At 41.5% G+C, this 22,072-nt stretch overlaps 3 protein-coding genes across 3 annotated transcripts in view; 2 read left to right on the top strand and 1 right to left on the bottom strand.

Annotated features, from left to right (window-relative positions):
• The first annotated feature begins 463 nt into the window (after positions 1–463).
• Positions 464–8,042, top strand: tmeff1b (transmembrane protein with EGF-like and two follistatin-like domains 1b). Its single transcript, XM_083542036.1, has 10 exons — positions 464–1,507; positions 4,658–4,758; positions 4,863–4,992; positions 5,503–5,529; positions 5,691–5,790; positions 5,889–6,037; positions 6,762–6,812; positions 6,900–7,014; positions 7,100–7,261; positions 7,347–8,042. Exons 1-10 carry the CDS (start codon positions 1,348–1,350, stop codon positions 7,429–7,431), a joined length of 1,080 nt encoding a protein of 359 aa, XP_083398162.1. The 5' UTR covers positions 464–1,347; the 3' UTR covers positions 7,432–8,042.
• Positions 8,043–10,610: 2,568 nt separating this feature from the next.
• On the top strand, positions 10,611–13,559 carry cavin4b (caveolae associated protein 4b). The gene is made up of 2 exons (XM_083558719.1): positions 10,611–11,308; positions 12,635–13,559. Exons 1-2 carry the CDS (start codon positions 10,943–10,945, stop codon positions 13,199–13,201), a joined length of 933 nt encoding a protein of 310 aa, XP_083414845.1. The 5' UTR covers positions 10,611–10,942; the 3' UTR covers positions 13,202–13,559.
• The window catches only part of dnah5l (dynein, axonemal, heavy chain 5 like), a 35,528-nt gene continuing 26,008 nt past the window's right edge, over positions 12,553–22,072 (bottom strand). The window contains exons 63-80 of the mRNA XM_083558721.1: positions 21,936–22,049; positions 21,507–21,683; positions 21,189–21,383; positions 20,929–21,084; positions 20,652–20,834; positions 20,388–20,558; positions 19,839–20,217; positions 19,289–19,560; positions 18,115–18,279; positions 17,744–18,011; positions 17,439–17,560; positions 16,888–17,043; positions 15,877–16,068; positions 15,601–15,789; positions 14,640–14,772; positions 14,350–14,558; positions 14,000–14,221; positions 12,553–13,907 (exon numbers count right to left, since the gene is read on the bottom strand). Coding sequence (XP_083414847.1) covers positions 13,686–13,907; positions 14,000–14,221; positions 14,350–14,558; positions 14,640–14,772; positions 15,601–15,789; positions 15,877–16,068; positions 16,888–17,043; positions 17,439–17,560; positions 17,744–18,011; positions 18,115–18,279; positions 19,289–19,560; positions 19,839–20,217; positions 20,388–20,558; positions 20,652–20,834; positions 20,929–21,084; positions 21,189–21,383; positions 21,507–21,683; positions 21,936–22,049 — 3,525 coding nt within the window. The 3' untranslated portion in view covers positions 12,553–13,685. The remainder of the gene's footprint in view (positions 13,908–13,999; positions 14,222–14,349; positions 14,559–14,639; positions 14,773–15,600; positions 15,790–15,876; positions 16,069–16,887; positions 17,044–17,438; positions 17,561–17,743; positions 18,012–18,114; positions 18,280–19,288; positions 19,561–19,838; positions 20,218–20,387; positions 20,559–20,651; positions 20,835–20,928; positions 21,085–21,188; positions 21,384–21,506; positions 21,684–21,935; positions 22,050–22,072) is intronic.

The raw sequence follows: 22,072 nt of genomic DNA, 5'->3' as shown, positions 1-22,072 counted from the left end.
GAAATTGGGTGATATTTGCGTAATAACTGGATAATATTTGCGTAAAAAATTGGTAATAATAGTGTAATAAATTGGTAATATTTGCATAATAACGATAATATTTGCATAATAACGATAATATTTGCATAATAACTGGGTAATATTGATATAGGGATGGTTTCCGTGAGCAGATGTTTGTTTAACATTTATAAAAGAGGTTTCCACAGAGATAAATCTGGAAATGTAGCTGTAAGTATTTTAACTCTGGAGCTTTTATATAACGGAGGTCTTATTACTTACTTATTCAGGGAGCAATAACATGGTTATAGCGTGTGTTTGAATATTTCATTCTTCACATTTGATCATAAAACCATAAAAAAAATGTGACTCAGATATTTGACATCAATGCATCCCGTTTTTCATTTCCACGTTCTTCTTGCAGTTCGTGTGAATGGAGCGAAACACATTGATTGGAATTGGATCTGATGTGCTGACGCGGCGAAATCTCAGAAAACATCCGCCAAGAGAATCTGGAGCCATTATTAATTTAAGACAGATGAATAATGAAATGAATAATGTTAAAGATGTAGCAGGATAACATTTTTAAACGTTTAATAGGAATACATTTTGTGACCATCATTCACCATCATGAGGGTCTTCTCACTGTTCTTCTTCAGCCTTGTGCATGGGGAACATGGGGGGGGTTTCCTGGATCTTCTCGGATGCTGGTGTTGAGCAGGAGTGAGAACATGAGCAGGGGCAGATTCCTCAGCGGGTTCCCGGTGTGAATTGGGGGAGGAGGTTTTAGGTCACATGACTTCAAACCATCCTTGTGGACCCTTTGTTGTTGGCAGGGCTTCTCCGAACCGTGTGTAACGCCTTGCCTTTTTATTTATATATACCTTTATACATGCACACACATTGTGTGTGTGTGTGTGTGTGTGTGTGTGTGTGTGTGTGTGTGTGTGTATGAATGATTTCAGGGCGTCAGTAGACGCATCGAGAGGAATAAAAACACACGCTTCATGCTTGGAGGCAGGAGAGCATTCACGGTCGAGATGAACAAAGGGAGAGAAGAGAAGAGAAGCCAGGACTAAAGGAGCTCGGGATCAGACTGAGACTGAGAGATGGTTCTGTGAAGGAAGTGCACCATTTTTCTCCTGCTGGAATAAACGCGTTTGCGGGTCAATTAGACGGAAATCTCGCGCACCGAAACCCGACGCACGCTTTTAATTAGAATTGCTATAAGTATTAACTATTTATATATATATATATATATATATATCATTTCTTTCCTCTGGGTACCAAGCAATTCTATTCTCTAAAAGAAAATAAGGACTAAAGTTGAACTGAACATCATCTGTCATCATGGTTCTCGGTTGTGCGCTCATTCGGATCCGGACCCTCCGCCGCCGCCATCTCCACTGCGCTCTCCTGTGCCTCCTGAGCATCGCGTCCGGGCTCGGCGTCCGCTCGTCCTATCCCCAAGGACCAGACTGCGCTCCAGACAAAGGAAAAGACTGTCCAGGTACTACCATACGTCCTTTATTATCACCTCTGCATCTTTGTTTTGGCTTCTATATGTATATATCTCTCTATACATGAGGCACCTTGATTTCCATCCATCCTGAACCCCACCCTTCATTCTGCTCCAATGATGCCTCTATTTATACCCCTGCACCAGCTTTGCGTTTTAAAAGACACCTTTTATCAAGCAATGAGGTACTAAATATGACTTCAGATACACTCAGGAATTAATGGGGAAGAAAATCTTGCCACTGGGCCATACCACACCAAAGCAAGGTGCAGGGGTCGGCCTTCGGGAAATCACAATATGGATCCATAAGGCATGCATGTCATTTAAGCTTCTCTAATAGAATTGCGTTTTGGATTGGAGTAAAACATCATGAGGAAGTCTGATTTTGGTTCCAAATCATGACTTCCCAAACGAATCTTTCCCATTTATAAACCTTGGAACCAAATCCGGAACCATGGGCAGCTTTTATTGACGTTCCAAACAAATACCTATATAACGTCATATATACAGTATTTATATAAGAAATTCAAGCCTGTAACTATGATTTCTTGAATGAGCCTGAATATGGACCTGAGCCTCTGGTGTGTTTTAGTTAGTGATTACATTTTAGTAATTAGTGACGAAACAATCATATTTCAACCCCAATTGTCAAAACTTTACAAACACCCGAAAAAACTTCATCAAACGATGTTCTGATTCGGTTACCATATAACATATAGAATGTTCATTCACGGCTCCTGGGTTCAATTTGGTGAAAGTTTTGTATGTAGAGGAGCACAGACACATCGTTCTTCATCAACTATGGTCATGAAAGAAGTCCTGATCCTTAAATCAGACATGAGCTGATAACCAACAAGGAGATGAAAGTTCATTAGAATACTTAAAGAGAAACAGTTCATCATTAAGTCCTCATTAGCTTTTTTATTATACTGTTATTACTTTGTGTTACATGTTGCTACAATGTAACACGGTGTTACACGTTGTTACACGGTGGTACACGTTACATCATGTACTTTAAATGTTGCTACAACGTAACACGGTGTTACATGTTGTTACACGATGGTACACGTTACATCATGTTACTTTAAATGTTGCTACTACGTAACACGGTGTTACACGGTGTTACACGGTGTTACAAGTTACATCATGTTACTTTAAATGTTGCTACAACGTAACACGGTGTTAGACGTTGTTACACGATGGTACACGTTACATTATGTGTACACGTTACATCATGTTACTTTACATGTTGCTACAATGTAACACGGTGTTACACGTTGTTACACGATGGTACAAGTTACATCATGTTACTTTAAATGTTGCTACAACGTAACACGGTGTTAGACGTTGTTACACGATGGTACACGTTACATCGTTGCTACAACGTAACACGGTGTTACACGTTGTTACACGATGGTACACGTTACATCATGTTACTTTACATGTTGCTACAACGTAACACGGTGTTACACGTTGTTACACGATGGTACACGTTACATCATGTTACTTTGTGTTACATGCTGCTACTATGTTACCCGTTGTAATGATGTTACACGTTACACCGTGTTACATGTCACATGATGTTACGATGTTACAAATTCTATTACATGAGCATTTAAATGGTGCATCAGTGTATTTTGTCCAGCTTTCTCCAACATGATTCAAAATTGGCCAAGGTACATTGTTACTCCCCCTCTTCGTCTATGTTATGTTGTTCAGAAGAAAACGGCACGGTGACGTAAATAATAAGTGCACTTATGGTGGCTGCTTTCGATCAACAAAATGTACCGTCTCTGTTATATGCTACTTTTTGAACATCCCATTCCACATCTGCTCTTATAACAACCTCCACTCTGCTGGGAAGATGTTCTATTAGATTTTGTGGAGATTTGTGGAGATGCATTCAGCTACAAGGACGTTAGTAAAGTCAGGGACTGATGTAGGTGAGAAGATGAAGGGGACTAGGGTGCAGTCAGGGTAAAAGGTGTCCGATAAAGTTTAGAGCTCTATAGCAGCAGATCTTCCACATCTTCCAAACCATGGAAAGCAGATCTTCATGGAGCTGGCTTTGTGCACAGGGTCATGCTGGAACAGGTTTGCGTCTCCTAGTCTAAGTAAAGTCAAGTGAATCCGAAAGCATCCTGTACAATCCTTCTTCATGTCTCCAATGATGAACTAGCAGGATTGTTAGGCAGATGATAATCCTCAGATTTCTGCTGCCAAGAGGAGCTCAGAGACTTTTAGAGTTCACCTTTTTAGGCGTGTGAAGTACAAGATTAAACGAGTTCAGACAGTTTCGCATGAACTTCCCTTGAATATCTTTTACAGCAAGCGGAAGAACTGAATCTGGTTTCCCTCCTACCAGCATGGACAGACTTTTTATAGACTTTCTTTCTGTTCTTCTTTCTGCATTCAGATGTTTACCAGATGCAAAGCCTCCATTTTGCCTTCATGTTATAGGGACTGGTTTTAAGCTCTTCTTCTGAACACGGTCAGTGGATGGACATTGTGTCGAAGACGAGGATGGGTTTCCGTTTGAGTCTGGTTCCTCTCAGTCTGGGTTTGAGGTTTATTTTGACATAGTAGCATGGTGGCCTGATTCATCTAAAGATCTATGAGGTTCCGGTTGAGGTTAAACTCAATAACTATGAAGATGGATTTGGACTGTAATGAATAGAAACAGTCTGATAACCTCAACAATGATGGAACTGTAACGATTGGACGTTCAGTGTTGAAGCTGAGGTTCCCTTTTCAGTCTGGTTCCTCTCAAGGTTTCCATACAATCTCAGGGTGTACCATCTTTTGCTGCAGCATCAGGCAGAACAGAGACACAATGGAAGCAGGATGGGAGAAAACGCTGGCATTTCTTTATTCTTTGTGCTCGGGGGAAAGGGAGGGGGAATGGTGTAGATGGTGTGTGTGTGTGTGTGTGTGTGTGTGTGTGTGTGTGTGTGTGTGTTGGGGGGGCAAGTGGGGCAAAAAAAAGGGGTAGGAAATGATGCCTTTTTGAGCTCTGTGTGGAAGAGAAGGTAGTTTTCTTGAAACCACAGCTGATGTGGAGGAATATTATAACCTTATTGTTATTATTATTATTATGAGCTAATCCATGATCACCAATCACATTACTTCTTTCTATCTCAGATTTGTCGGAGAAGAAAAGCGATTTGCGAGTGTGTGACAAATCCACGTGCCGCTTCGGTGGAACCTGCAGCGCTGATCTTCAGTGCGTATGCCAGTTTCAGGTAACTGTGATGTCGTGCATCGTTTTAAATCTCATTCGTTCGCAGTTTCACCAGCACTTGTTCAGGAAATCATTTCAGTTCCTGGTGTCTGACTTTCACCACAGTGCCACGAAAAATACATCCCTGTGTGTGGATCCAATGGAGACACGTATCAGAACGAGTGCTACCTGAGGCAAGCGGCCTGCACACAGCAACGACCCGTATCTCTAGTGTCTCCTGGAGCCTGCGATCCAGGTGAGTCCTGAAGAGAACCACACGAGAACTTTCATGCAACATTTCCTTTAGGCCTTTTCAATCAACTTACATTTTCTGGCCCTCTGTAGGACAAAGTAGATGATAAGGTGCAGGAAGCTTCAGAGGACATGGAGATTATAGTTTGATTGTAGGCAGGACAGGGAGGAGGATTGTGAATGAAACCATGTGATGATCAGGGATGATGGAGAGAGGTAGAATGGAGATATATATATATATATATATAGAGAGAGAGAGAGAGAGAGACACAGAGCGATAGAGCTCGAGACCAAGTCCAGGAAATTTCCTCCACTGTTGGTAAGAATATAAGGACTGGAGCTTTTGAGGTTGAAGTCTCAGAAGACAGAAAGAGGAGTGATTCATTACAGTTCACTCGAGGACGGGTTCTTCACTCTTGGGTTCTTCTCTCTTGGGTTCTTCCCCTGATTTCTTGCAAGTAGACAGAGTACAGGAAAGTGCTAATCAGAACGATTTGTTTTGATTTGTTTGCAGATAGCAGCTCAGGGTCTGGAGATGGAGGTAAGTGAAAAGGTTTCCAGGTACATAAGATCTCAGTGTGAAATACACTATAATATGCGAGACTCTGTTTAAGAGCCAATCGTGTTTCAGCTGTGCTGACCAGGTTCCTCATGATCCTCTAACCCTGCGTCATGTCATTTGTGCCTCCTGGTGTCTTGTAGATGATGAAGGATCAGGTACAGACACAAACAGGAAACTCAATAAATGTAGCAACTGCAAATACGGAGCCGAATGTGACGAGGATTCAGAAGATGAGGACTCGTAAGTATCTGTCTTTGTCTCATGTTTTTCTAGCCGTCTGGTGGTGATGATAGTTTCTGCATGACCTCAAAAACATGACACTTGTGTTTGAACTCCAGGTGTTCGTGTAAAATAGACTGCAGTGGACATAATGAGAATCCAGTGTGTGGTACAGATGGAAACTCCTACAACAACCCCTGCCTTGTTCGGGAGGCTTCATGTCTGAAACAGGAGCAGATTGACGTTCAACATCTCGGGAGATGCCCAGGTGGGATATCATTTATTTTAAAATCTACACTTTTGTGTTTATATTATAGATCCATATGGTATCAACATATAGAAAGTATATTAATGGATGGATGGATGGATGGATGGATGGATGGATCACCTCCAAACTGTCCAGTGAGCATCTCAGGACCTTCCTCAACAATACAAAACTATAAATGAATGGACATTCGGTTTCACCCAGATGAGGATGGGTTTCCTAATGAGGCTGGTTCCTCTCAAGGTTTCTTCCTCAGACCATCTCAGGGAGAAGAGGGACTCATTTATTGTGCTGAAATTCAATTTCTAATCTGCCCTGTGAGGAGAATCTGAAATCTGATTGGTTAAGCTCGTATTGAGCTGTTGTGATGTGACCAGGTATGAAAAGATGTTTGGTCTCAGTGGGAGTTGGGGAACAATGGTGAGAGGAGTGGAGGAGATAAAGGGGAGGAGATCGTTCAGGTTGTTTGCGCTCTTTCGACTCTTCTCCAAAGGCTGTTGTTCTGCTTTGAAGCTCGAGATCTTCTACATGCCAAACAAACACTTGATAAACAATGACTAGATTAGTGGTTCGCAACGTATGGGGCGCCCTCTAGTGGAAAATAAAGACATGACAGGAGTGATGGAGGACAGGTTTGGAGGATTTTTTGGGGGTGATGCAGGACAGGTTTGAAAGCCACTGGTTTTAAGAAACACAGTATTTGTTAACGTTTTGTTTTTGGTTGTAGACAAGGGGAAAAAAAAAGACGACGGACTGTCCTACAAGCCGGATCTTTTCGGTAAATACATGAATTTGTTTTTGAACCAAAAAAAATGAGAAAAGAATTCATTATTGAACATGCAATCTCACATTTTTCATATGGAAGACACCTCAGATCCAGGAGAAGGAAAGGGATATGGATGGATGCCTGTTGCCTGCACAGATGACAACTTCTGTGTTCACGGCCACTGCGAATTCAAATACGGACATTCCTCGTGCCTGTAAGCATTCAGGAGCTCGGATATTGCTTCGGCTACGTCCGGTAAAACGTGACGCGTACGAAAGTAAACGTTTCTTTCACTTCAGGTGCGATTCCGGCTACACAGGGCCACAGTGCGAGGAGGTTGCCGACTTTAACATCCTTTACGTGGTGCCCAGCGGTCAGAAGCTGCACTACGTCCTCATCGCCGCGATCATCGGCGCCGTGCAGATCGCCATCATCGTCGCTGTCGTCATGTGCATCACCAGGTTTCTCCACTCCTCAAACACCGTTCGAGTATTTAAATGCGACGCATGCGCGATGTTTACTGACGTACGTTTTGTTTCCCAACAGGAAATGTCCCAAGAATAACCGAGGACGCAGACAAAAGCAAAACATGGGTCATTTCTCTTCAGACGCCCCGTCCAGGATAATGTAGCTCGGCTTGATTTTTTTTTTTTTTTGCTTTTATACCTTTTGTATCATGTGGATGGCATTCCAAAATATCTTTCTTTTCATTCAGTGTTTATTCTGTGGACAATATTTTTTTTGTGTGTGTTTATTTATGGTGCCTTATTGTTCATTTTTTTTCCTCTGGACATCGAAGGAGCGCGTTGGCAGCAGAACAAACTGCCGGCTGAAGGATAAAAAAAAAAACAACAGAAAAGCTTTTCTTTTTGTCTCCCTTTGTTTCTGTTGATTATTTTCAGTAAATGTTTGTGAATGTTCTTGGTACAGTTGCTGTACACTTTGGAATGTTTAGTGAGTGCAGCTGAACACCAAAAGGAGTTGGTTATTTACGACAAAACTACAACGTTTCTTTCTTTTTTATTTTTTTATTTATTTATTTTTTTTTGTAATTACAGAATGCAGTGTGGACGGAGGGCTAGTTAATGTCGCAACGTTGAAACGTGTATGGATTTTAATTTGTAACGTTATTTGGTGGTGTCCTTCTGAAATTAATCATTAATTTAATTCTTGACACTGCATATCGCATGAAACTGTGTCCGGTGATGTAGATTTAACAGAATTAAATGAATTGTCTTCTGACTCGTCTAGTGTCAACTGTATCACATCTGCTGGATGCCTGAAGTGTAATTACATGGTCATTACTTCTGTACGATGGTTTTTCTTTTCATAATGTCAACTAAACCCGTTCGGCAGAGATGACTAGTTTTACGCGCCCCCTGGTGGTGATGATAAGAACATGTGTATATATATATATATATATATATATATACGAAAATAGTTTGTGTGTCGATTATATTTCATATCAAGATTATATATCACACAACAATCAAAGTAAACCGTCATAGTTTCATCACAGCAACTTATCGTGTAAGTAATTACGTGTTCCCATAATGCTTTTTTTTTTTTATATCTCTGTGACAACAACACCGAATTCAATCCTTCTGCCAAACACAAAGTCCACAGAGTTTGGAATGGATGCTGTAATGAAGCTTTTATTTTCTGAGGAAGATCAAATGCATTCGAACTTCTTACTGAAATACCGTCATTTTCTGCACTGGATCAATTCTACAGATCGACAGGTTTAATTTGTGCTTCCATTACTATTATTTTATTTCTTTAAAAAGGTGCATTTCTCTTGAAAATCTTTTTTTTTACACTTGGGTCATTGATACTGAACACAATCTTGTAGCCATATGGAGTATGTGATGTGATGTGACACCATTTATCACTCAGCATTGCTCCACTTTTAGCGCTATTGGAAATATATATATATACACACACACACACCAAAGAAATATATGTTGGATTCCTTCCTCTTTCCAGAACCTTCTCTGCTCCAAAACAACCCCAAACTATTAAACTTCCACCACCATTTGTAAAAGTCTGAGGTGAGTCTGATCACATCTTCTCTCCTGGTCTTGCACAAGTTCTTCTGGTAGGGATGAAAATATTTCCACTCAGTTTAATTGTTGTGTTTCATTGCTTGCATCATTTGACAATCATTCCCATCATAAACGCTTTTATCCGAGCGCAAATCCGCGTAGTTGACATGGAACCAGTTGTCCCACGGAAAGACAAGTGCACTATGCATAATAAAGGTTCAGAATACGCCTTCTGAGGGTTATGAATAGCCTGCAGTTGGTCATGTAATTATAGACATTTGGGCAGCCCCCTTGGAATGAGACATGATTACGTTTCTGTCCCTTGAGCCGGAGTTTTTTTTTCCTGGGTAACAATTAGATTAAAATCCCCTAATCATACAGTTTGTTTCTAAACCTTTTATGGTTGTTTTCTATGTAGTAGAAAATCCCAATTTCTTCCGATTTGACCGTGATGTTATGAAGGACGATATTGTCCAACTTTGATATTTGATATGATAAAAGTTTCAGCTCGTTTCTTCGTGTTCAACACTTTGCGGATGGACGATTGATGGATTTTTTTAATTCTGATGATACATTGATATTTGAGAAGACGATCGTGAAATGATGAGAAGATGCTGAAATCATTAAATACATAATGCACTTTCCAGATGTTAAAACGTACTGAAGGCTGTCAGCTTTTACAAACCACTATTTCTGGATAAAAATGAACAAACCTTATGAACACCCAATTATCCTGCGAGATAGATCTCATTCAGAGAAGATGTGACATGGCTGGAAGCTCCAACGTTTCCCTGAAGAAACATCAAGGTTTAAAACACACAAGACTTGCACTGAATAATATTCGGGCAAAATGTAAGTTCAGTGGTGATCAGCAGGAGGATGATGACAACTAAAAAATCTGTGGATTCTGTAGAGGAAACAAGCAGGATGGTCCCTCTCCTCTTTAGCCCGGAGGACGTGGTGTTTTCAAAAAGAAATAAAAAATGTTTTATTCGCCTGACCACAGAACAGTTTTTCCACTTTGCCTCAGCACATTTTAAATGACCTTTAGCCCAGAGAGGAATGGTGGTGTTTCTGGATGATGTTCACACATGCCTTTTTGATTGGTGAATCTCTGCCCATCTTTACTTCTGCCTCTCAAAGATCTTCTCTCTATACCCAATCACCTCACTGACCTGTTGCCAATTAACCTCATTAGTTGCTGAAAGTTTCTCCAGCTTTCTCGTTTTTTAGCAACACTTACTTTTCCAGAATTGTGTTTTGTTCCCTTTGTTCCTGGAAGGTTTTCTGAATAGATTTTGGAACGTGGTTGTGAAGATCTTTAGACATAGGAGCATTAGTGAGTTCAGAAAATGATGTTGGGACCAAAGATCTGGGACATGGTCAGGATTCGAGTTGTTCATTGAGGAACCTTAAGAAACCTTGGAGTACAATTGGTGGAGGTTGACCTATTGGTGAAAGTCATATACAGTAGTGTATTAATGTGACATACATGTACACGAATTGTGTACTAAGCGTTCAATATGTTTCTATAAAACATTGAATTCAGACTTTGTTGTGTAATTTAGCAATAACATTGTCCTCATATCAAATAAATGGTAGATCAAAATTAAAGACTTCATGATTAGGTTTAATGTATTCCACTGGAACGTATCAGGCTGAAGAAACAGTGAAAAGAGGGACATGTCCTGCACTCTCCTACACATCTTTAAATGTCAGAGTATCACCTTACCAGGGATATATATAACTGAATATTTGTGCCATTGGGTTGGTGCGCTCCCTCCCTGCCTGTTCAGTTCAGGTTCTTTCTCAGTTGCTATCTATCTCTCTGTGGGGCTTAGGGTGGCCTGTTGTCTGCCCTTTGAGCCCCTTGGATTTCTGTGGGGTGGAGCTTTCATGATATTCTTCCCAACAGCCCAGTAAGGCTTTCTCTGAAGGAGTGCATCTCACCCTAGTGCGTCTTCTAAGATAGTTGAAGCTGATGATACGAAGTTTTATCCTCACCTCAAGTCCAACGGCAGCTTTTCTATCTGAAGACCCTTGAATCCTGGTATCTACTCTTCCAGGCAGGAGCGTTCGAGCGTAGGAAGGCTAGGCATGGCGGAAAAACTGGGACTCGTAACTGCTACGGATGAACCCAATGCCTTGAATATTCTCACTCTCCTGGAACGTGTGGCTGGGATCATTGACAATGTGCATGCGTGCCAGCAGCGCATGGAAGAAAGACAGCTGGAGGTGGAGAACAATGTCAAGTCAATCCAGGAAGACGTAGTGAAGCTGACCAAAGAGCACACCACTACCAGCGGCATCGTGGAAAAGCTACTGGAGAAAACGCGCAAAGTGAGCTGTCACATCAAGGACGTGAGGGTCCGCATAGAGAAGCAAAACATACGCGTCAAGAAGGTGGAAGAAACGCAGGCTGAGCTGCTCAACAAAAACAAGTTCCGTGTGGTGATATACCAGGTAAGGCATGGCGCATGATCAAGCACCATGTTGCTTCAGCTTTCGGGATTCAGAGAACCAAAATAAATCCTAGGGGGGTTTTCCCTTAAAAAAAAAAAATAAATAAATAAATAAATAAATAACTCAAAATAGTGATAGTAATATGTATGAAATATAAATATTTCTGAAATGAGGCGTGCAACTAAATGGACATTTATTAATTAAATAATTTCTCATTCATTGAAAATATATGAATAATATAAAATAAAATTATTATTATTATTTTTTTATTATATATGATTTTCTGAATAGTATAGACACATTTTATAAAGACGTTGAAATATTAATTTTGTCAGCATTGTTTTTCTAACAAATTGATTGATGAGGCAGTTGAACTTCATCGGAAACATAAAATCATTTTATTTAACTTATGACAAATGAATTTTGACCTTAACTGAGTAAAAAAAAAAAGACGCCGTTATTAATAGAAATTATATAATTAATTAGGTCAAAATGAGCACATTCAGTGATACATTTCACTCGTGTACATTTTACACTTAAATCGTACTATTTAATTCATATCAAATAAAATAAAAAGCTATTTGAAAGGAAAAAATATATGAATAAATTAATGCACTCGCACTAAATAAAATGGCAAAAGGAACAGATTTTATAAGTCATTTTGTAATCGGTTAAAGCACCTTTAATATAACGATCTGTATCTTGGGAAAGGTTTTAGATGGTGGAACATGTAGGCAACAGCTGACGGGTTATTCTGAGAGTTTGCTGTGTGCAGACACATGTCCTAATATAGTGCTGGAAGCTGGGAGTCATTCCGAGCTGCTGCGCTCAAACCATCTGCAACTACTGATCAGCACAAAGCTATCAATAGCCTACACACGGGTCACGATTAATCAATTTTACAAACCGCTTCGATGAAAACATCGGTTTTATACACAAGAGCGCAAATGTAGAAACTGGAAGGAATTGAACATCGGAGTTTGGAGAAACTTCAGTCTTTATATAGGAAATTAATACAAAAATGCCCAACCAAGAAAAATCCATATACCAACTAATCAAAAACTAGGATTCAATTTATTCGTTCTGATTCAGATTCTAAATATAAATAGGTTTTCTTTAGTTTTAAGAATTTTTTATAAAAAGTTATGTTTTTTACATAATATATATATTTTTATATTTTGTATATATTTCGCAACATTTTGTTTAATCGTACATTCAGTAAAGATGAAAATCGACAATAATTTGGGGGGAAAAATATATTTTTTAATGAATATCCACAGCTGGTGTATAGATGACACTAACACACACACATTTATCTTCTGACAGGGTGAAAATGAGGTCCCAGCTGCAGCAGGCCATAAGGACACCCCGAAAGGAGCAGCAGGTGGTGAGGCATCTGTAGATCCAGCTGGATCCGAGACCTTAATTCCCGACTCGGATGAGGAATACATGGTCGTCGAAGAAGCCGACTCCACGGCGGCCAAGATGAAGAAGACCGGCCTGAAGCGCATCGAGAGTCTGAAGAACACCTTTTCCCGTGAGAACATGACCAAGACCAGGGAGAATCTGGGAACCAGGGTTAATAAGCTGGGGGAGCGCATCGTGACAGCCGAGCGTCGTGAGAAGATCCGCCAGTCGGGTGAACGCCTGAAGGAAACCATAACCAAGAACGTCCCGGCGAAGCTGAACCTGAAGAAGGAGAGGACTGTGGCTGAGGGTCAGGAGGGGGCCGAGGGTACCACAGAAAGCGTAGCGCCCATTCCGCCACCCAAGGGGCGTAAACCCAGTCCAAACGTGGCCTACACAGAGCCCACACCAAAGAAGGAAGGAGCAGAAGGAGGCAAAGCGGAAGAGCCTGAAGTGAAAATGTATGACATGAAGGAGCGTTCATAAGCAGCAAGACGTCAGTGGACTCGAAGGAATATTCGCAGGTTTGGGTCTAGAGTTTTACAGTTCCTGATGGAAACAGACTTGTAGCACCTGGTGGGAACACGGGTCAGAATTTACAGTATGGACTTGGACATGTTGCTTGGATTAATGATGGATATTTAACGATTAAGATGAATAACGATGTGAGAGGGAACGAGTGCACTGGGGGAGTCGGGTTCCTCCGACTCGCCCTGGCGAGCAACTACTCTAGATTTTGCATGCGACAATATTTGTGTTATTTCCTGTGCTGTTGCGTTGAAATTCTCTTTTACTAACCGTGGTCTTCTCACCTAGCCATTTGAAATAAACAAAATCAACTTGATCGGGTGGTTTTTCAGACGTCTCGGGAATAAAACCGACCGCTGTGGGTGGGATACAGTGGGGGGAATCACTTCAAAAAAAGAAATTGGGAGAAAAGATTAATATGTAAATGCTCAGAATAAAAAGATTATTTGCAGTCGCAAAGCAGAGCCACGCCCCTTAAGATCCAGTGGTCTGGACTCTGTGTGGTCCGGAGAAACACGTCGAATATGAAGTTGAGATCGGTGCGCCTCGGCTTCCTGTACACCGGACAGCAGTAAAGGCTGACTCCTGGAGGTCGCTTGATATCCGCCATGTTGACGCTGCTGACGGCGTAAACGTGCACCACGGGAACGGGGGTGAAAAGAACCTGCCGGACACGAGCACTATTTGAGACACAGCCACGTCAGCACTGTGCTGCATTACTGTGGTGTATACCGTGTGTGTGTGTGTGTGTGATACCTTCGGAGAAGATTCGGTTAGCTTGCTGTTGCGTTTATCCCAACCTGCTCCGTCTAAAAAGAGTCCATAGATGTAGACTCCCCCTACATCCGCAGGAGGTGGTCCGGTCACATCCTCCCTCATCATCCTTGTTACATTATTGAGTAGAACAACAGTGTCCAGGGCCCAGCCTTTAGCCAGGTTCGTACGCGTCGTCTCTTGGCGCATTGCCGTTAGGAAACCCTTATGGAGAGTCATATCAGGAACATGAGCGTTCAATCAAAACTTAAGCGTGAAGAAGAGGATGAGCATAAGACATGAATATAAAATGTGTGTCTAATAAAGTACAGCGAAACTCTTCATCGACCGACCTGCGGATTGAAGAATCCCGTCAGCCAAAACTGATGAGGACGGCTTCCGAAAGTCCAGCTGTGGAACTGCTGGTTCCTCTCAAGAAGTTCCGTAAACCAGAATCCGAGCGTGGCGGATTCCCATGAGATCCTCTGCCACGACTTCGGAACACGAGCATCATACATGCAGTCCAGAGCGTCTTGAAGGTCTTCGGACATGATTATCGTGCCTGCGGAGAAAACAAAAGAAAACGCGCCGTATTTAAACGCCGTCGATCGGTTTATCGATGGCGATGTAGATGAAATCCCACCGTAGATGGCGTATCGGAGGTCGGTGAGCGCGGTCCGCACGCTGGCTATGATGCGCTGCATCCGGTGAATTTCCTGCCGCAGGAATATCGTCATCGGCTGGAAAAGGCCCATCTTCTGCAAATGTCTTTTCACCTACAGGTCGAAATACAAAGTCAGCAGTTTATCATGTTTAATTCTTCACTTCATGGAATCGAAATCTTTTTTTCTGCTTGAATTAAATGTATTTAGAAACCAGGTGGGAGAATTTTTACTGCCTTTTAAACCCCCCCCCAAAAAAAGCAAGAGGTTATGCATGTGTGTGTGTGTGTGTGTGTGTGTGTGTGTGTGTGTGTGTGTGTGTAGACTTTGTGAACAGTTTGTGTACACGTATTGTCCGAACGCTGCTAATCCTATTTACAATCAGAAAGTCAACGGAAGACAACATCTACCGAGGAAAATCACGTGTATCTGGAGGGGAATAAAATTCTCGGAATCTTTCAAATTTAGGGAATTTAGGCCTTTTTATTTTCCCCTCACAGGACAGAGCAAAGCGCAATCCAGGTGTAAATACCTGTAAAATAGGTCAAGACAATGCGATTCCACAAAGGGATACAGACTCAATTTTTATCCAAAGCTCATAAAAGACTAAATAAAATGCTTTTGAACGGTTGAAATTCTTTATATTTGCGTAATAGTTCATTTCTTTTACCGATGTAATGATCGTCTCTTGCCACTAGATGGTGGTAGAACGTAGGAAATTATGACACTATCGAGCTAACAATTAATCGAATGATGAAGGGAATAAAATAAACTACATAGTGTGATGGATGTGGTGTAAAAATAACACTCAGGCGTAACATCCTTCCCACACACGGTGGTCTAGCATTATTTAGGTGTTAAAAAATGCCCGGAAAATGTTGCGCACAAGCGAATAAGGACAAAACAGGGGCATGAGAGACATGTGCACAGTGAGAGTTCCACCTCATAAGGAACATAGTCAGCGGGAAGCTTCTCCAGCATTTCACTGGCCAGTCGCAGCACTGTGGTTTCCCGTGTCTCGTCTCCACCGCCGCTGCTGTCTTTGGGCTGAATGCTGATAATGGTGTTCAGAATTTCACTGGCCATGTTCGTCTGGCAGGTGATTTCAGCGTTTGGATGGAGGCCGAAAACCTAATAAAATAAAAAAAAAAAACCCACACATTTGTTTGCTATTTTCGAGAAAACCGTTAAATATATTAGTAAATATACGTGTTCTACCTCAGGTGTGTCGACTAGCGGTAGAGTATCGATGTGGGCATGGTATTCCTGCAACATCTTAGCCTTTGGTATAGTATAACCTTTATAGAAGCAAAACGCATCCTTAAAGGTGCTCTCACTGAACCAGATACGCGTGAAGGTGTTTAGGAGACGTTTGTCCATATCGTCAGTGACCCGTCCGCCATACTGAACCTGGAGATATTAGATGGATGAGCTTTCATCATCGAATGCTGCTACGTGAAATAAGCTTTAAAACGTCTATCATCAATACAAAATCATACATAAAGCGTTTAAAAATAAAAAAAAAAACAATACAAATACAAGTAAAATATCGAACAGAATGAAATTTGAAAGCATTTAGAAAATAGACGTTGGTGAATTCGTTTTTTTTTATTGAAATTCAAAAGCAAACCCGAAGCTGAAACACCGCAGGAACTGAAGACAGCTGCAGTAAACACATGGCAGAGCATCAACATGGAAGAAACATAATATTTGGTGACGTCTGTGTGGTGTTCCAGGCTGAGGGTAGTCTTTAAATGACTTGCAAAATACACACACACACACACACACACACACACACACACACACACACACACACACACACACACACACACATATAGGGGTATATAAGGGATTTGAGTTGAAATAAAATAGTGCTTTTGACTGTAAAACCTGGTAAACGGTAGGAATTACAGCACGGTTTATATGAGGTTTCAAACGGATTTGCTCACAATCATAACTTGTTTCCTTGATATTGGATTGCAAATGATTTGCTCGAAGCCTGGAACACGCAAACATCAACAGATATTGGGTTTCTTCTCTGACGATGCAGGGGTACAGGCGGTTTATTCCCCCTGATGAACCCCCTTGGGTTGCTTATAAAGGAGATTTCAGGTGTTCGGATTTACGAGCTTAAGATCAATCAGAATTGACGACGACCGAATATTCATGAACCACGTGCGTATTTTTTTTTTTACGTATAAATACATACATAAAAACACTGCTACGTACTTCTCCAAGCATGTAGCGCATGCAGTTCCAGTTCACCCCCTGCTTCGCGTCCACAACGTCCAAGTGGTTTTGCACAAACTGCACACTGGAGGTGAAATCAGCCTGGTTGAACTCGTATGGAATATTCCAGCCCAGTGGACCGAACTTACGCCTCTCCTTTTTTTTTTTTTGCCAGAAAGAAAAAGTTATACGGTCAATCAACTAAGGCAAGAAAGAACAGAGGAAAAAAAATGTTCCAAGTTTCTCACTTTCTCATTACAAACCAGAATTCTGAAGTTGATGAATGCAAATTTTTGATACTACTATCGACATATGAAGCACAAAAACGGTCTTAGGATCGATCCATTTTGCCAAATGGACATTAAATCTACATCCATGCCAGGATGAAAGTCTCATGTTTGATCTTCTTTGATCTGAAGTACAGGACGGATCTTCTGCATGGTGCTTCTGCAGCGCAATCGTCTGATTAGATTATATTAGAAGTGTTTCGGATAAATCTGATGCAGTAGGTGTTTATGACATTTTGGACCGGCGATGTACAAAATCCTGACCTGTACAGTGGTGTGCAGAAAGGCCACAGCGTAGAGTAAAGGTTTCCACTGCGGCATGTTGGTTATCTCGAGCTGTTCCTGAGTTATGCTGCTGTAGGTCCTCCTCAATCCAGCTTTAACGCCTTTAAAAAAAACAAGGTGAAGATTAATTCTGAAATGGCTTGATGGGTCATGCACCAGCGTGAGAAACGAGATTTGTGCTAAAGGTCTCTAAGTCATTCTACACGCTAACTATTAGCGACGGACACTGGTTTTTGGAGGTTTTGGGGGAAAACCAGTAATTATGATGATTATAATGCACACACCTTGCGGAGGCTCGTTAGTAAATTTGATTGATGACTGAAGGAAATTGATGGGGAACCTCGGGTGGACCTCTGTAGTCACCCACACTTTGAAATTGTCGTGGACGCTCTCGGCAGCAGCCACGGACTCTAGAAGCTCATCCAGAAAATCCAGACCTAGATGGCAATTCTGCAGCAGCAACCAACCTCCTTCTGACATGCTCTGGTTCAGCAGCCTTCGTGCATGAACTTCCTGTCCTTGGCCCATTGAAATCGCCCGACACAGGACACTCTATGGAAATGAGAAGTAGAAGAGCAAATCGATCCTTATGAACCTTCTTCAGCATGCGGCGTTCTGTAAAGCGGTACACAATACTTAAGGAATCGTGATCTACCTTTGTTTTGGCCAACCTCTCTATATTCTCAGTGGGATCTGAACCCATGGAGAGAAGGCAGACGATCGGCGTCCTCTTGTCAGTCTCTGTACTCATGGCATCCATGTCGAGTGTCACTCCCTCCGCATACCTCTGTCCTATCGATTCTGTGATGTACCGCCGCGCCTAACGGGGATAAAACGGAAAAGGGTCCTTTTACATCCTTTTTACACATATATATATATATATAAATATAAATATCATTTTTGGTTCTATACGAAATATAGAAATGACTGATAAGGTTAGAAAGGGTTCCAATTTGAGTCTGGTTCCTTTCAAGGTTTCTTCCTTATATGATCTCAGGGAGATCACGAGGACACCAGGAACGAATTTACACTCAGTCATATAGATATAACCGTGGAACTGTCCGGTGCTGAGGACGAGGTTCCTCCTCTAGCGCGCTCATTAACAGTCCAAAATGTAATTGAAAGTGTCAAAGTACAACTGTTAAAGAGTGCGTTATCATGCTGGGTTTATTGGGGCGGAGCTACGAATCAAACAGGTTACGTCGTCTTTCCTTAATGGAGACTGATACACTGATTACTGTACGCTCTAAATGAAGAAATTCCTGTATAAATCTGGTAATAAAGATGGATGAATGGTGACAGGTCTGAGTTTGGACGTCTCTGTATAAGGGAATTCTGTGCAGTACCAGCAGAGGCCAAAAATAGCCGTCTGTGCATATGACTGAACAGGTGCGTCCTGCAAAACTGTCCCTCTGCACCATGTCGTTCTCTCTTATCCTCCATTTGTATATCATCTGACCCACTTCGAACTCCTCAGAGATAAGATATCCACACACCTTCTCTTAGTGGAACCAAGCGCATAGTTGACGGACGGAACCCGACTGGACGATGCGATTCTGAAGCTCGCTGGCTGATCAGCTGTTCGAGTTCATTTCACGGAGGCTTTTTATAGCAGCAGCCACATGAGACGTGTGAGGAACGTTTTAGACTCGCACAGTTCAGGAACCGTTAGAGTCGTCTTACTCTTATCTCCATAGTAATAAGACTTGGATGGGATTAGAAATCGGATTGTTTTGGTTTTTCATGACTACTGTATATTATAATTAATTAAATAAATAATTATAAATATAAAATTAAATAAATGTTATATTTTTGTATATCTGTGCTACCTGTGCAATGGTACGATCAGGACACCAGCTTCTGATCAGCAGTAACTTGTGAAAGGCATCTAACAGATTGTCATATCCGTCAGGAAGTGCTGCATCTTCCGGAGCGGCTTCCTCGAACCAGCATCTCCAGGCCTTCTCGCTGCACGCCACCTGTTCTAGGAGTCTGGTGAAGGGATGCAGACTGGACAGGTGGACCAGGTTCAGCCACGTCATATCCATGATCCAACGCTTTGGCTTGGGCTCCACCGAGTTCAGGTCAAGAGATGCTCCACCTGGAAATCACAATAAGAGCACCACCTACTGGGCAAAATGTGTACAGTCGACCAGCGATAATTCGGAAAATCCGCGGATTCTCATTTGGAACCAAACTAACAACAAGGTGCGGATTATAGGATTTCAGAATTTCAGTCTAAGAACGTAACCCCTGAGAGTTCCAGGGGACCAGTGTGTGTTCTAAAAAAATGGGTTTATTATAACGCGTATAATCTTTTTTGTTGTGCATATAAAAAAAGAAGTTTTTGGGTAGAAGATGTCAAACTAACAAACGTACCTTTGATGAAAGCATGAAATTCACTGTGGGAAATTTTCTGCGCTTGAAGGTCTAGCTTCAGCGCCAAGAGCAGGGTGAAAAGAAATTTGTGATCTTCATACAAGCCTCGGACTGTATAGCAGAACACCTCGTAGGTCAAGAAATCCATGATGTTCGCAAGTCTTTTGGAGGTGATTTGAGACTTTGGCGACTTTTCCAAGGACCTGTCGAAGATTTCCAGGAATTGCTTGAGGGACGTCTGGTACATGACATCGACCAGACTCATTTCTACGATGAGAAAATAGAGGATGCTGCCCCTCGTAGCTATCGGACGATATTCCTCACGGGCGTGATTGATCTTTATTTCAGTTTCCGCTGCCACCGTGAGTTTCTCCCTGACCTTTAAAAACATTGTATAAATCATTGATATCTGTTATTCCACTCCTCAGACTATATCAATTCTTTTATTGGAAATGGAACCGTCCTAAAGACCAATCAAACTTAGGAACACTGCGAAATGCATTATAACGAGCAGAAAGAAATGTTTGAAGCTTCTTGGCGTACACGTACCTCCTGCGCGGTTATTTTGGTAACTCTGAGCACCTCTATCAGAGAATCATCATCCACCAGAGAACCTTGGGTGCTGGTGAGTCGAAATAGTAAATTATCCTCCAACTCCTGCATCTTCCGCTTGTTGGATGTGACCTCGACCACCATTTTCACTCGTTCCGATTCCATTTCCTTAAAACAAGGAATAACAATCCAATGATCTGTTCTTTATACAACCAAAGTAGATGATAGATGAGAAAAGTTTTGCATCGTTCTACGTCTCACTTGTTTCTCTGTGAGGATAACACGACCCAGCAGCTGGTCTTCTAAACCCCTCATTGTGACCGTAAAGTCCACAACTGCGGTTTTAGCACTGATTTCAGGACTGTACGTCGGGTTGGCCAGCTTGGTGGTGATGTAAAGAGTGAATCCTTTCATCACATCGACCTCTTTATCTCCGATTTTGACCTGTATTCAGAGTGGAAGAAAAAGATGAGAACTGAAGAGATGAAATAAATCCCCCCGAAAAAAATGCGTGTAAAAAGCAGTAAATCTTTTATACTTTATATGTCGAGCCAGATTTTGTGAAGTTCTTCTCCAAAATGTTGTCGAGAACAGGATCCAGTTCCTCCCCGACATCTTCGATGAGTAGGGGTTTGCCGAGAGACAAAGTGTTTTCAAGGTGGGTTCGGAAATATTTGTGGTCTAGAGATGTGACCTACGGACCAAAAAGTCAAACGATTCAACTCTATTCGTATAAAACGTGGACTTTTAACATCGTCACGCAGAAGGAAATACAGTTTAGAAGTTTGCTCTAAATACCTGTAGCTCATTATTGCTTTCACGGTTTTTGATCCAGGCCTTTCCCTGACCTTGAGGGTCAATGAGAAGTGGATATCGGGAGGCGGAAGTAACTATGATTCCATTCTGGACAGACAGTTCATCATTGGGCAGGCCCTGAAGGTTCCACTCACCTATAGTGACATTATCTACCAGCATGCTGCTCACATTCAGGTTCTAAAAGACGACAACGAGGAAAAGTGTGTATCTGGAGAATGTCATACTCATGGAAATAAATCATTAGCGCTCATGTTCTTTCTTACAAACCAACAAGAACACAAAAAAAGTTGATGTACGTACCTGACTATACGGAATAGAGTGGATATTTATTTCTCTCTTCCATTGCTCTAGAAGGTGAATTCGGTACTCCTGGTTAAAAGGACCAGAATAGGACAGGAACCCAGTAGCTAGTAGGACATCTCCCATTAGATGTTTAATTTGTCGCTGGAACTCAGTACTGCTCTCTGTCCAGCGAATCTAACAAAGACAATGAATGAAAGAACAGAAATTAAAACTTTTCTCATCAATTCATCAAAATGAATAGGAAACCTTAAATGTAAATTTATTATTAGTGAAACCAAACTCAACCCAGAGCATGAAGACCAAATATTCATAAATCATCAGGACAAACAGGAACTTTTGCTATGTTTCCACTATTATTACCATTATTGTAAAGATGTTTAAAAATAAAATCAATATATTTGTTTCTTTTTTTTTTTTTAAACCCACCTTTTCTCCACCGAGTCCATCGATGAGTGCCATTGCACTGGACATTTTCCTACGACATCCTTCAGCATCATCCAACAGTGACTGCTTCTCTCTCACTGCACCGTCATAAAGTGCCTGTGGTTCACACCATGAGAACA

Source organism: Silurus aristotelis (genome assembly GCF_946808225.1).
Source record: "Silurus aristotelis genome assembly, chromosome: 1".
Classification (NCBI taxonomy): Eukaryota; Metazoa; Chordata; class Actinopteri; order Siluriformes; family Siluridae; genus Silurus; species Silurus aristotelis.
Note: the sequence above shows the minus strand (reverse complement) of the source record. Positions and strands in the feature narration are given on the sequence as shown.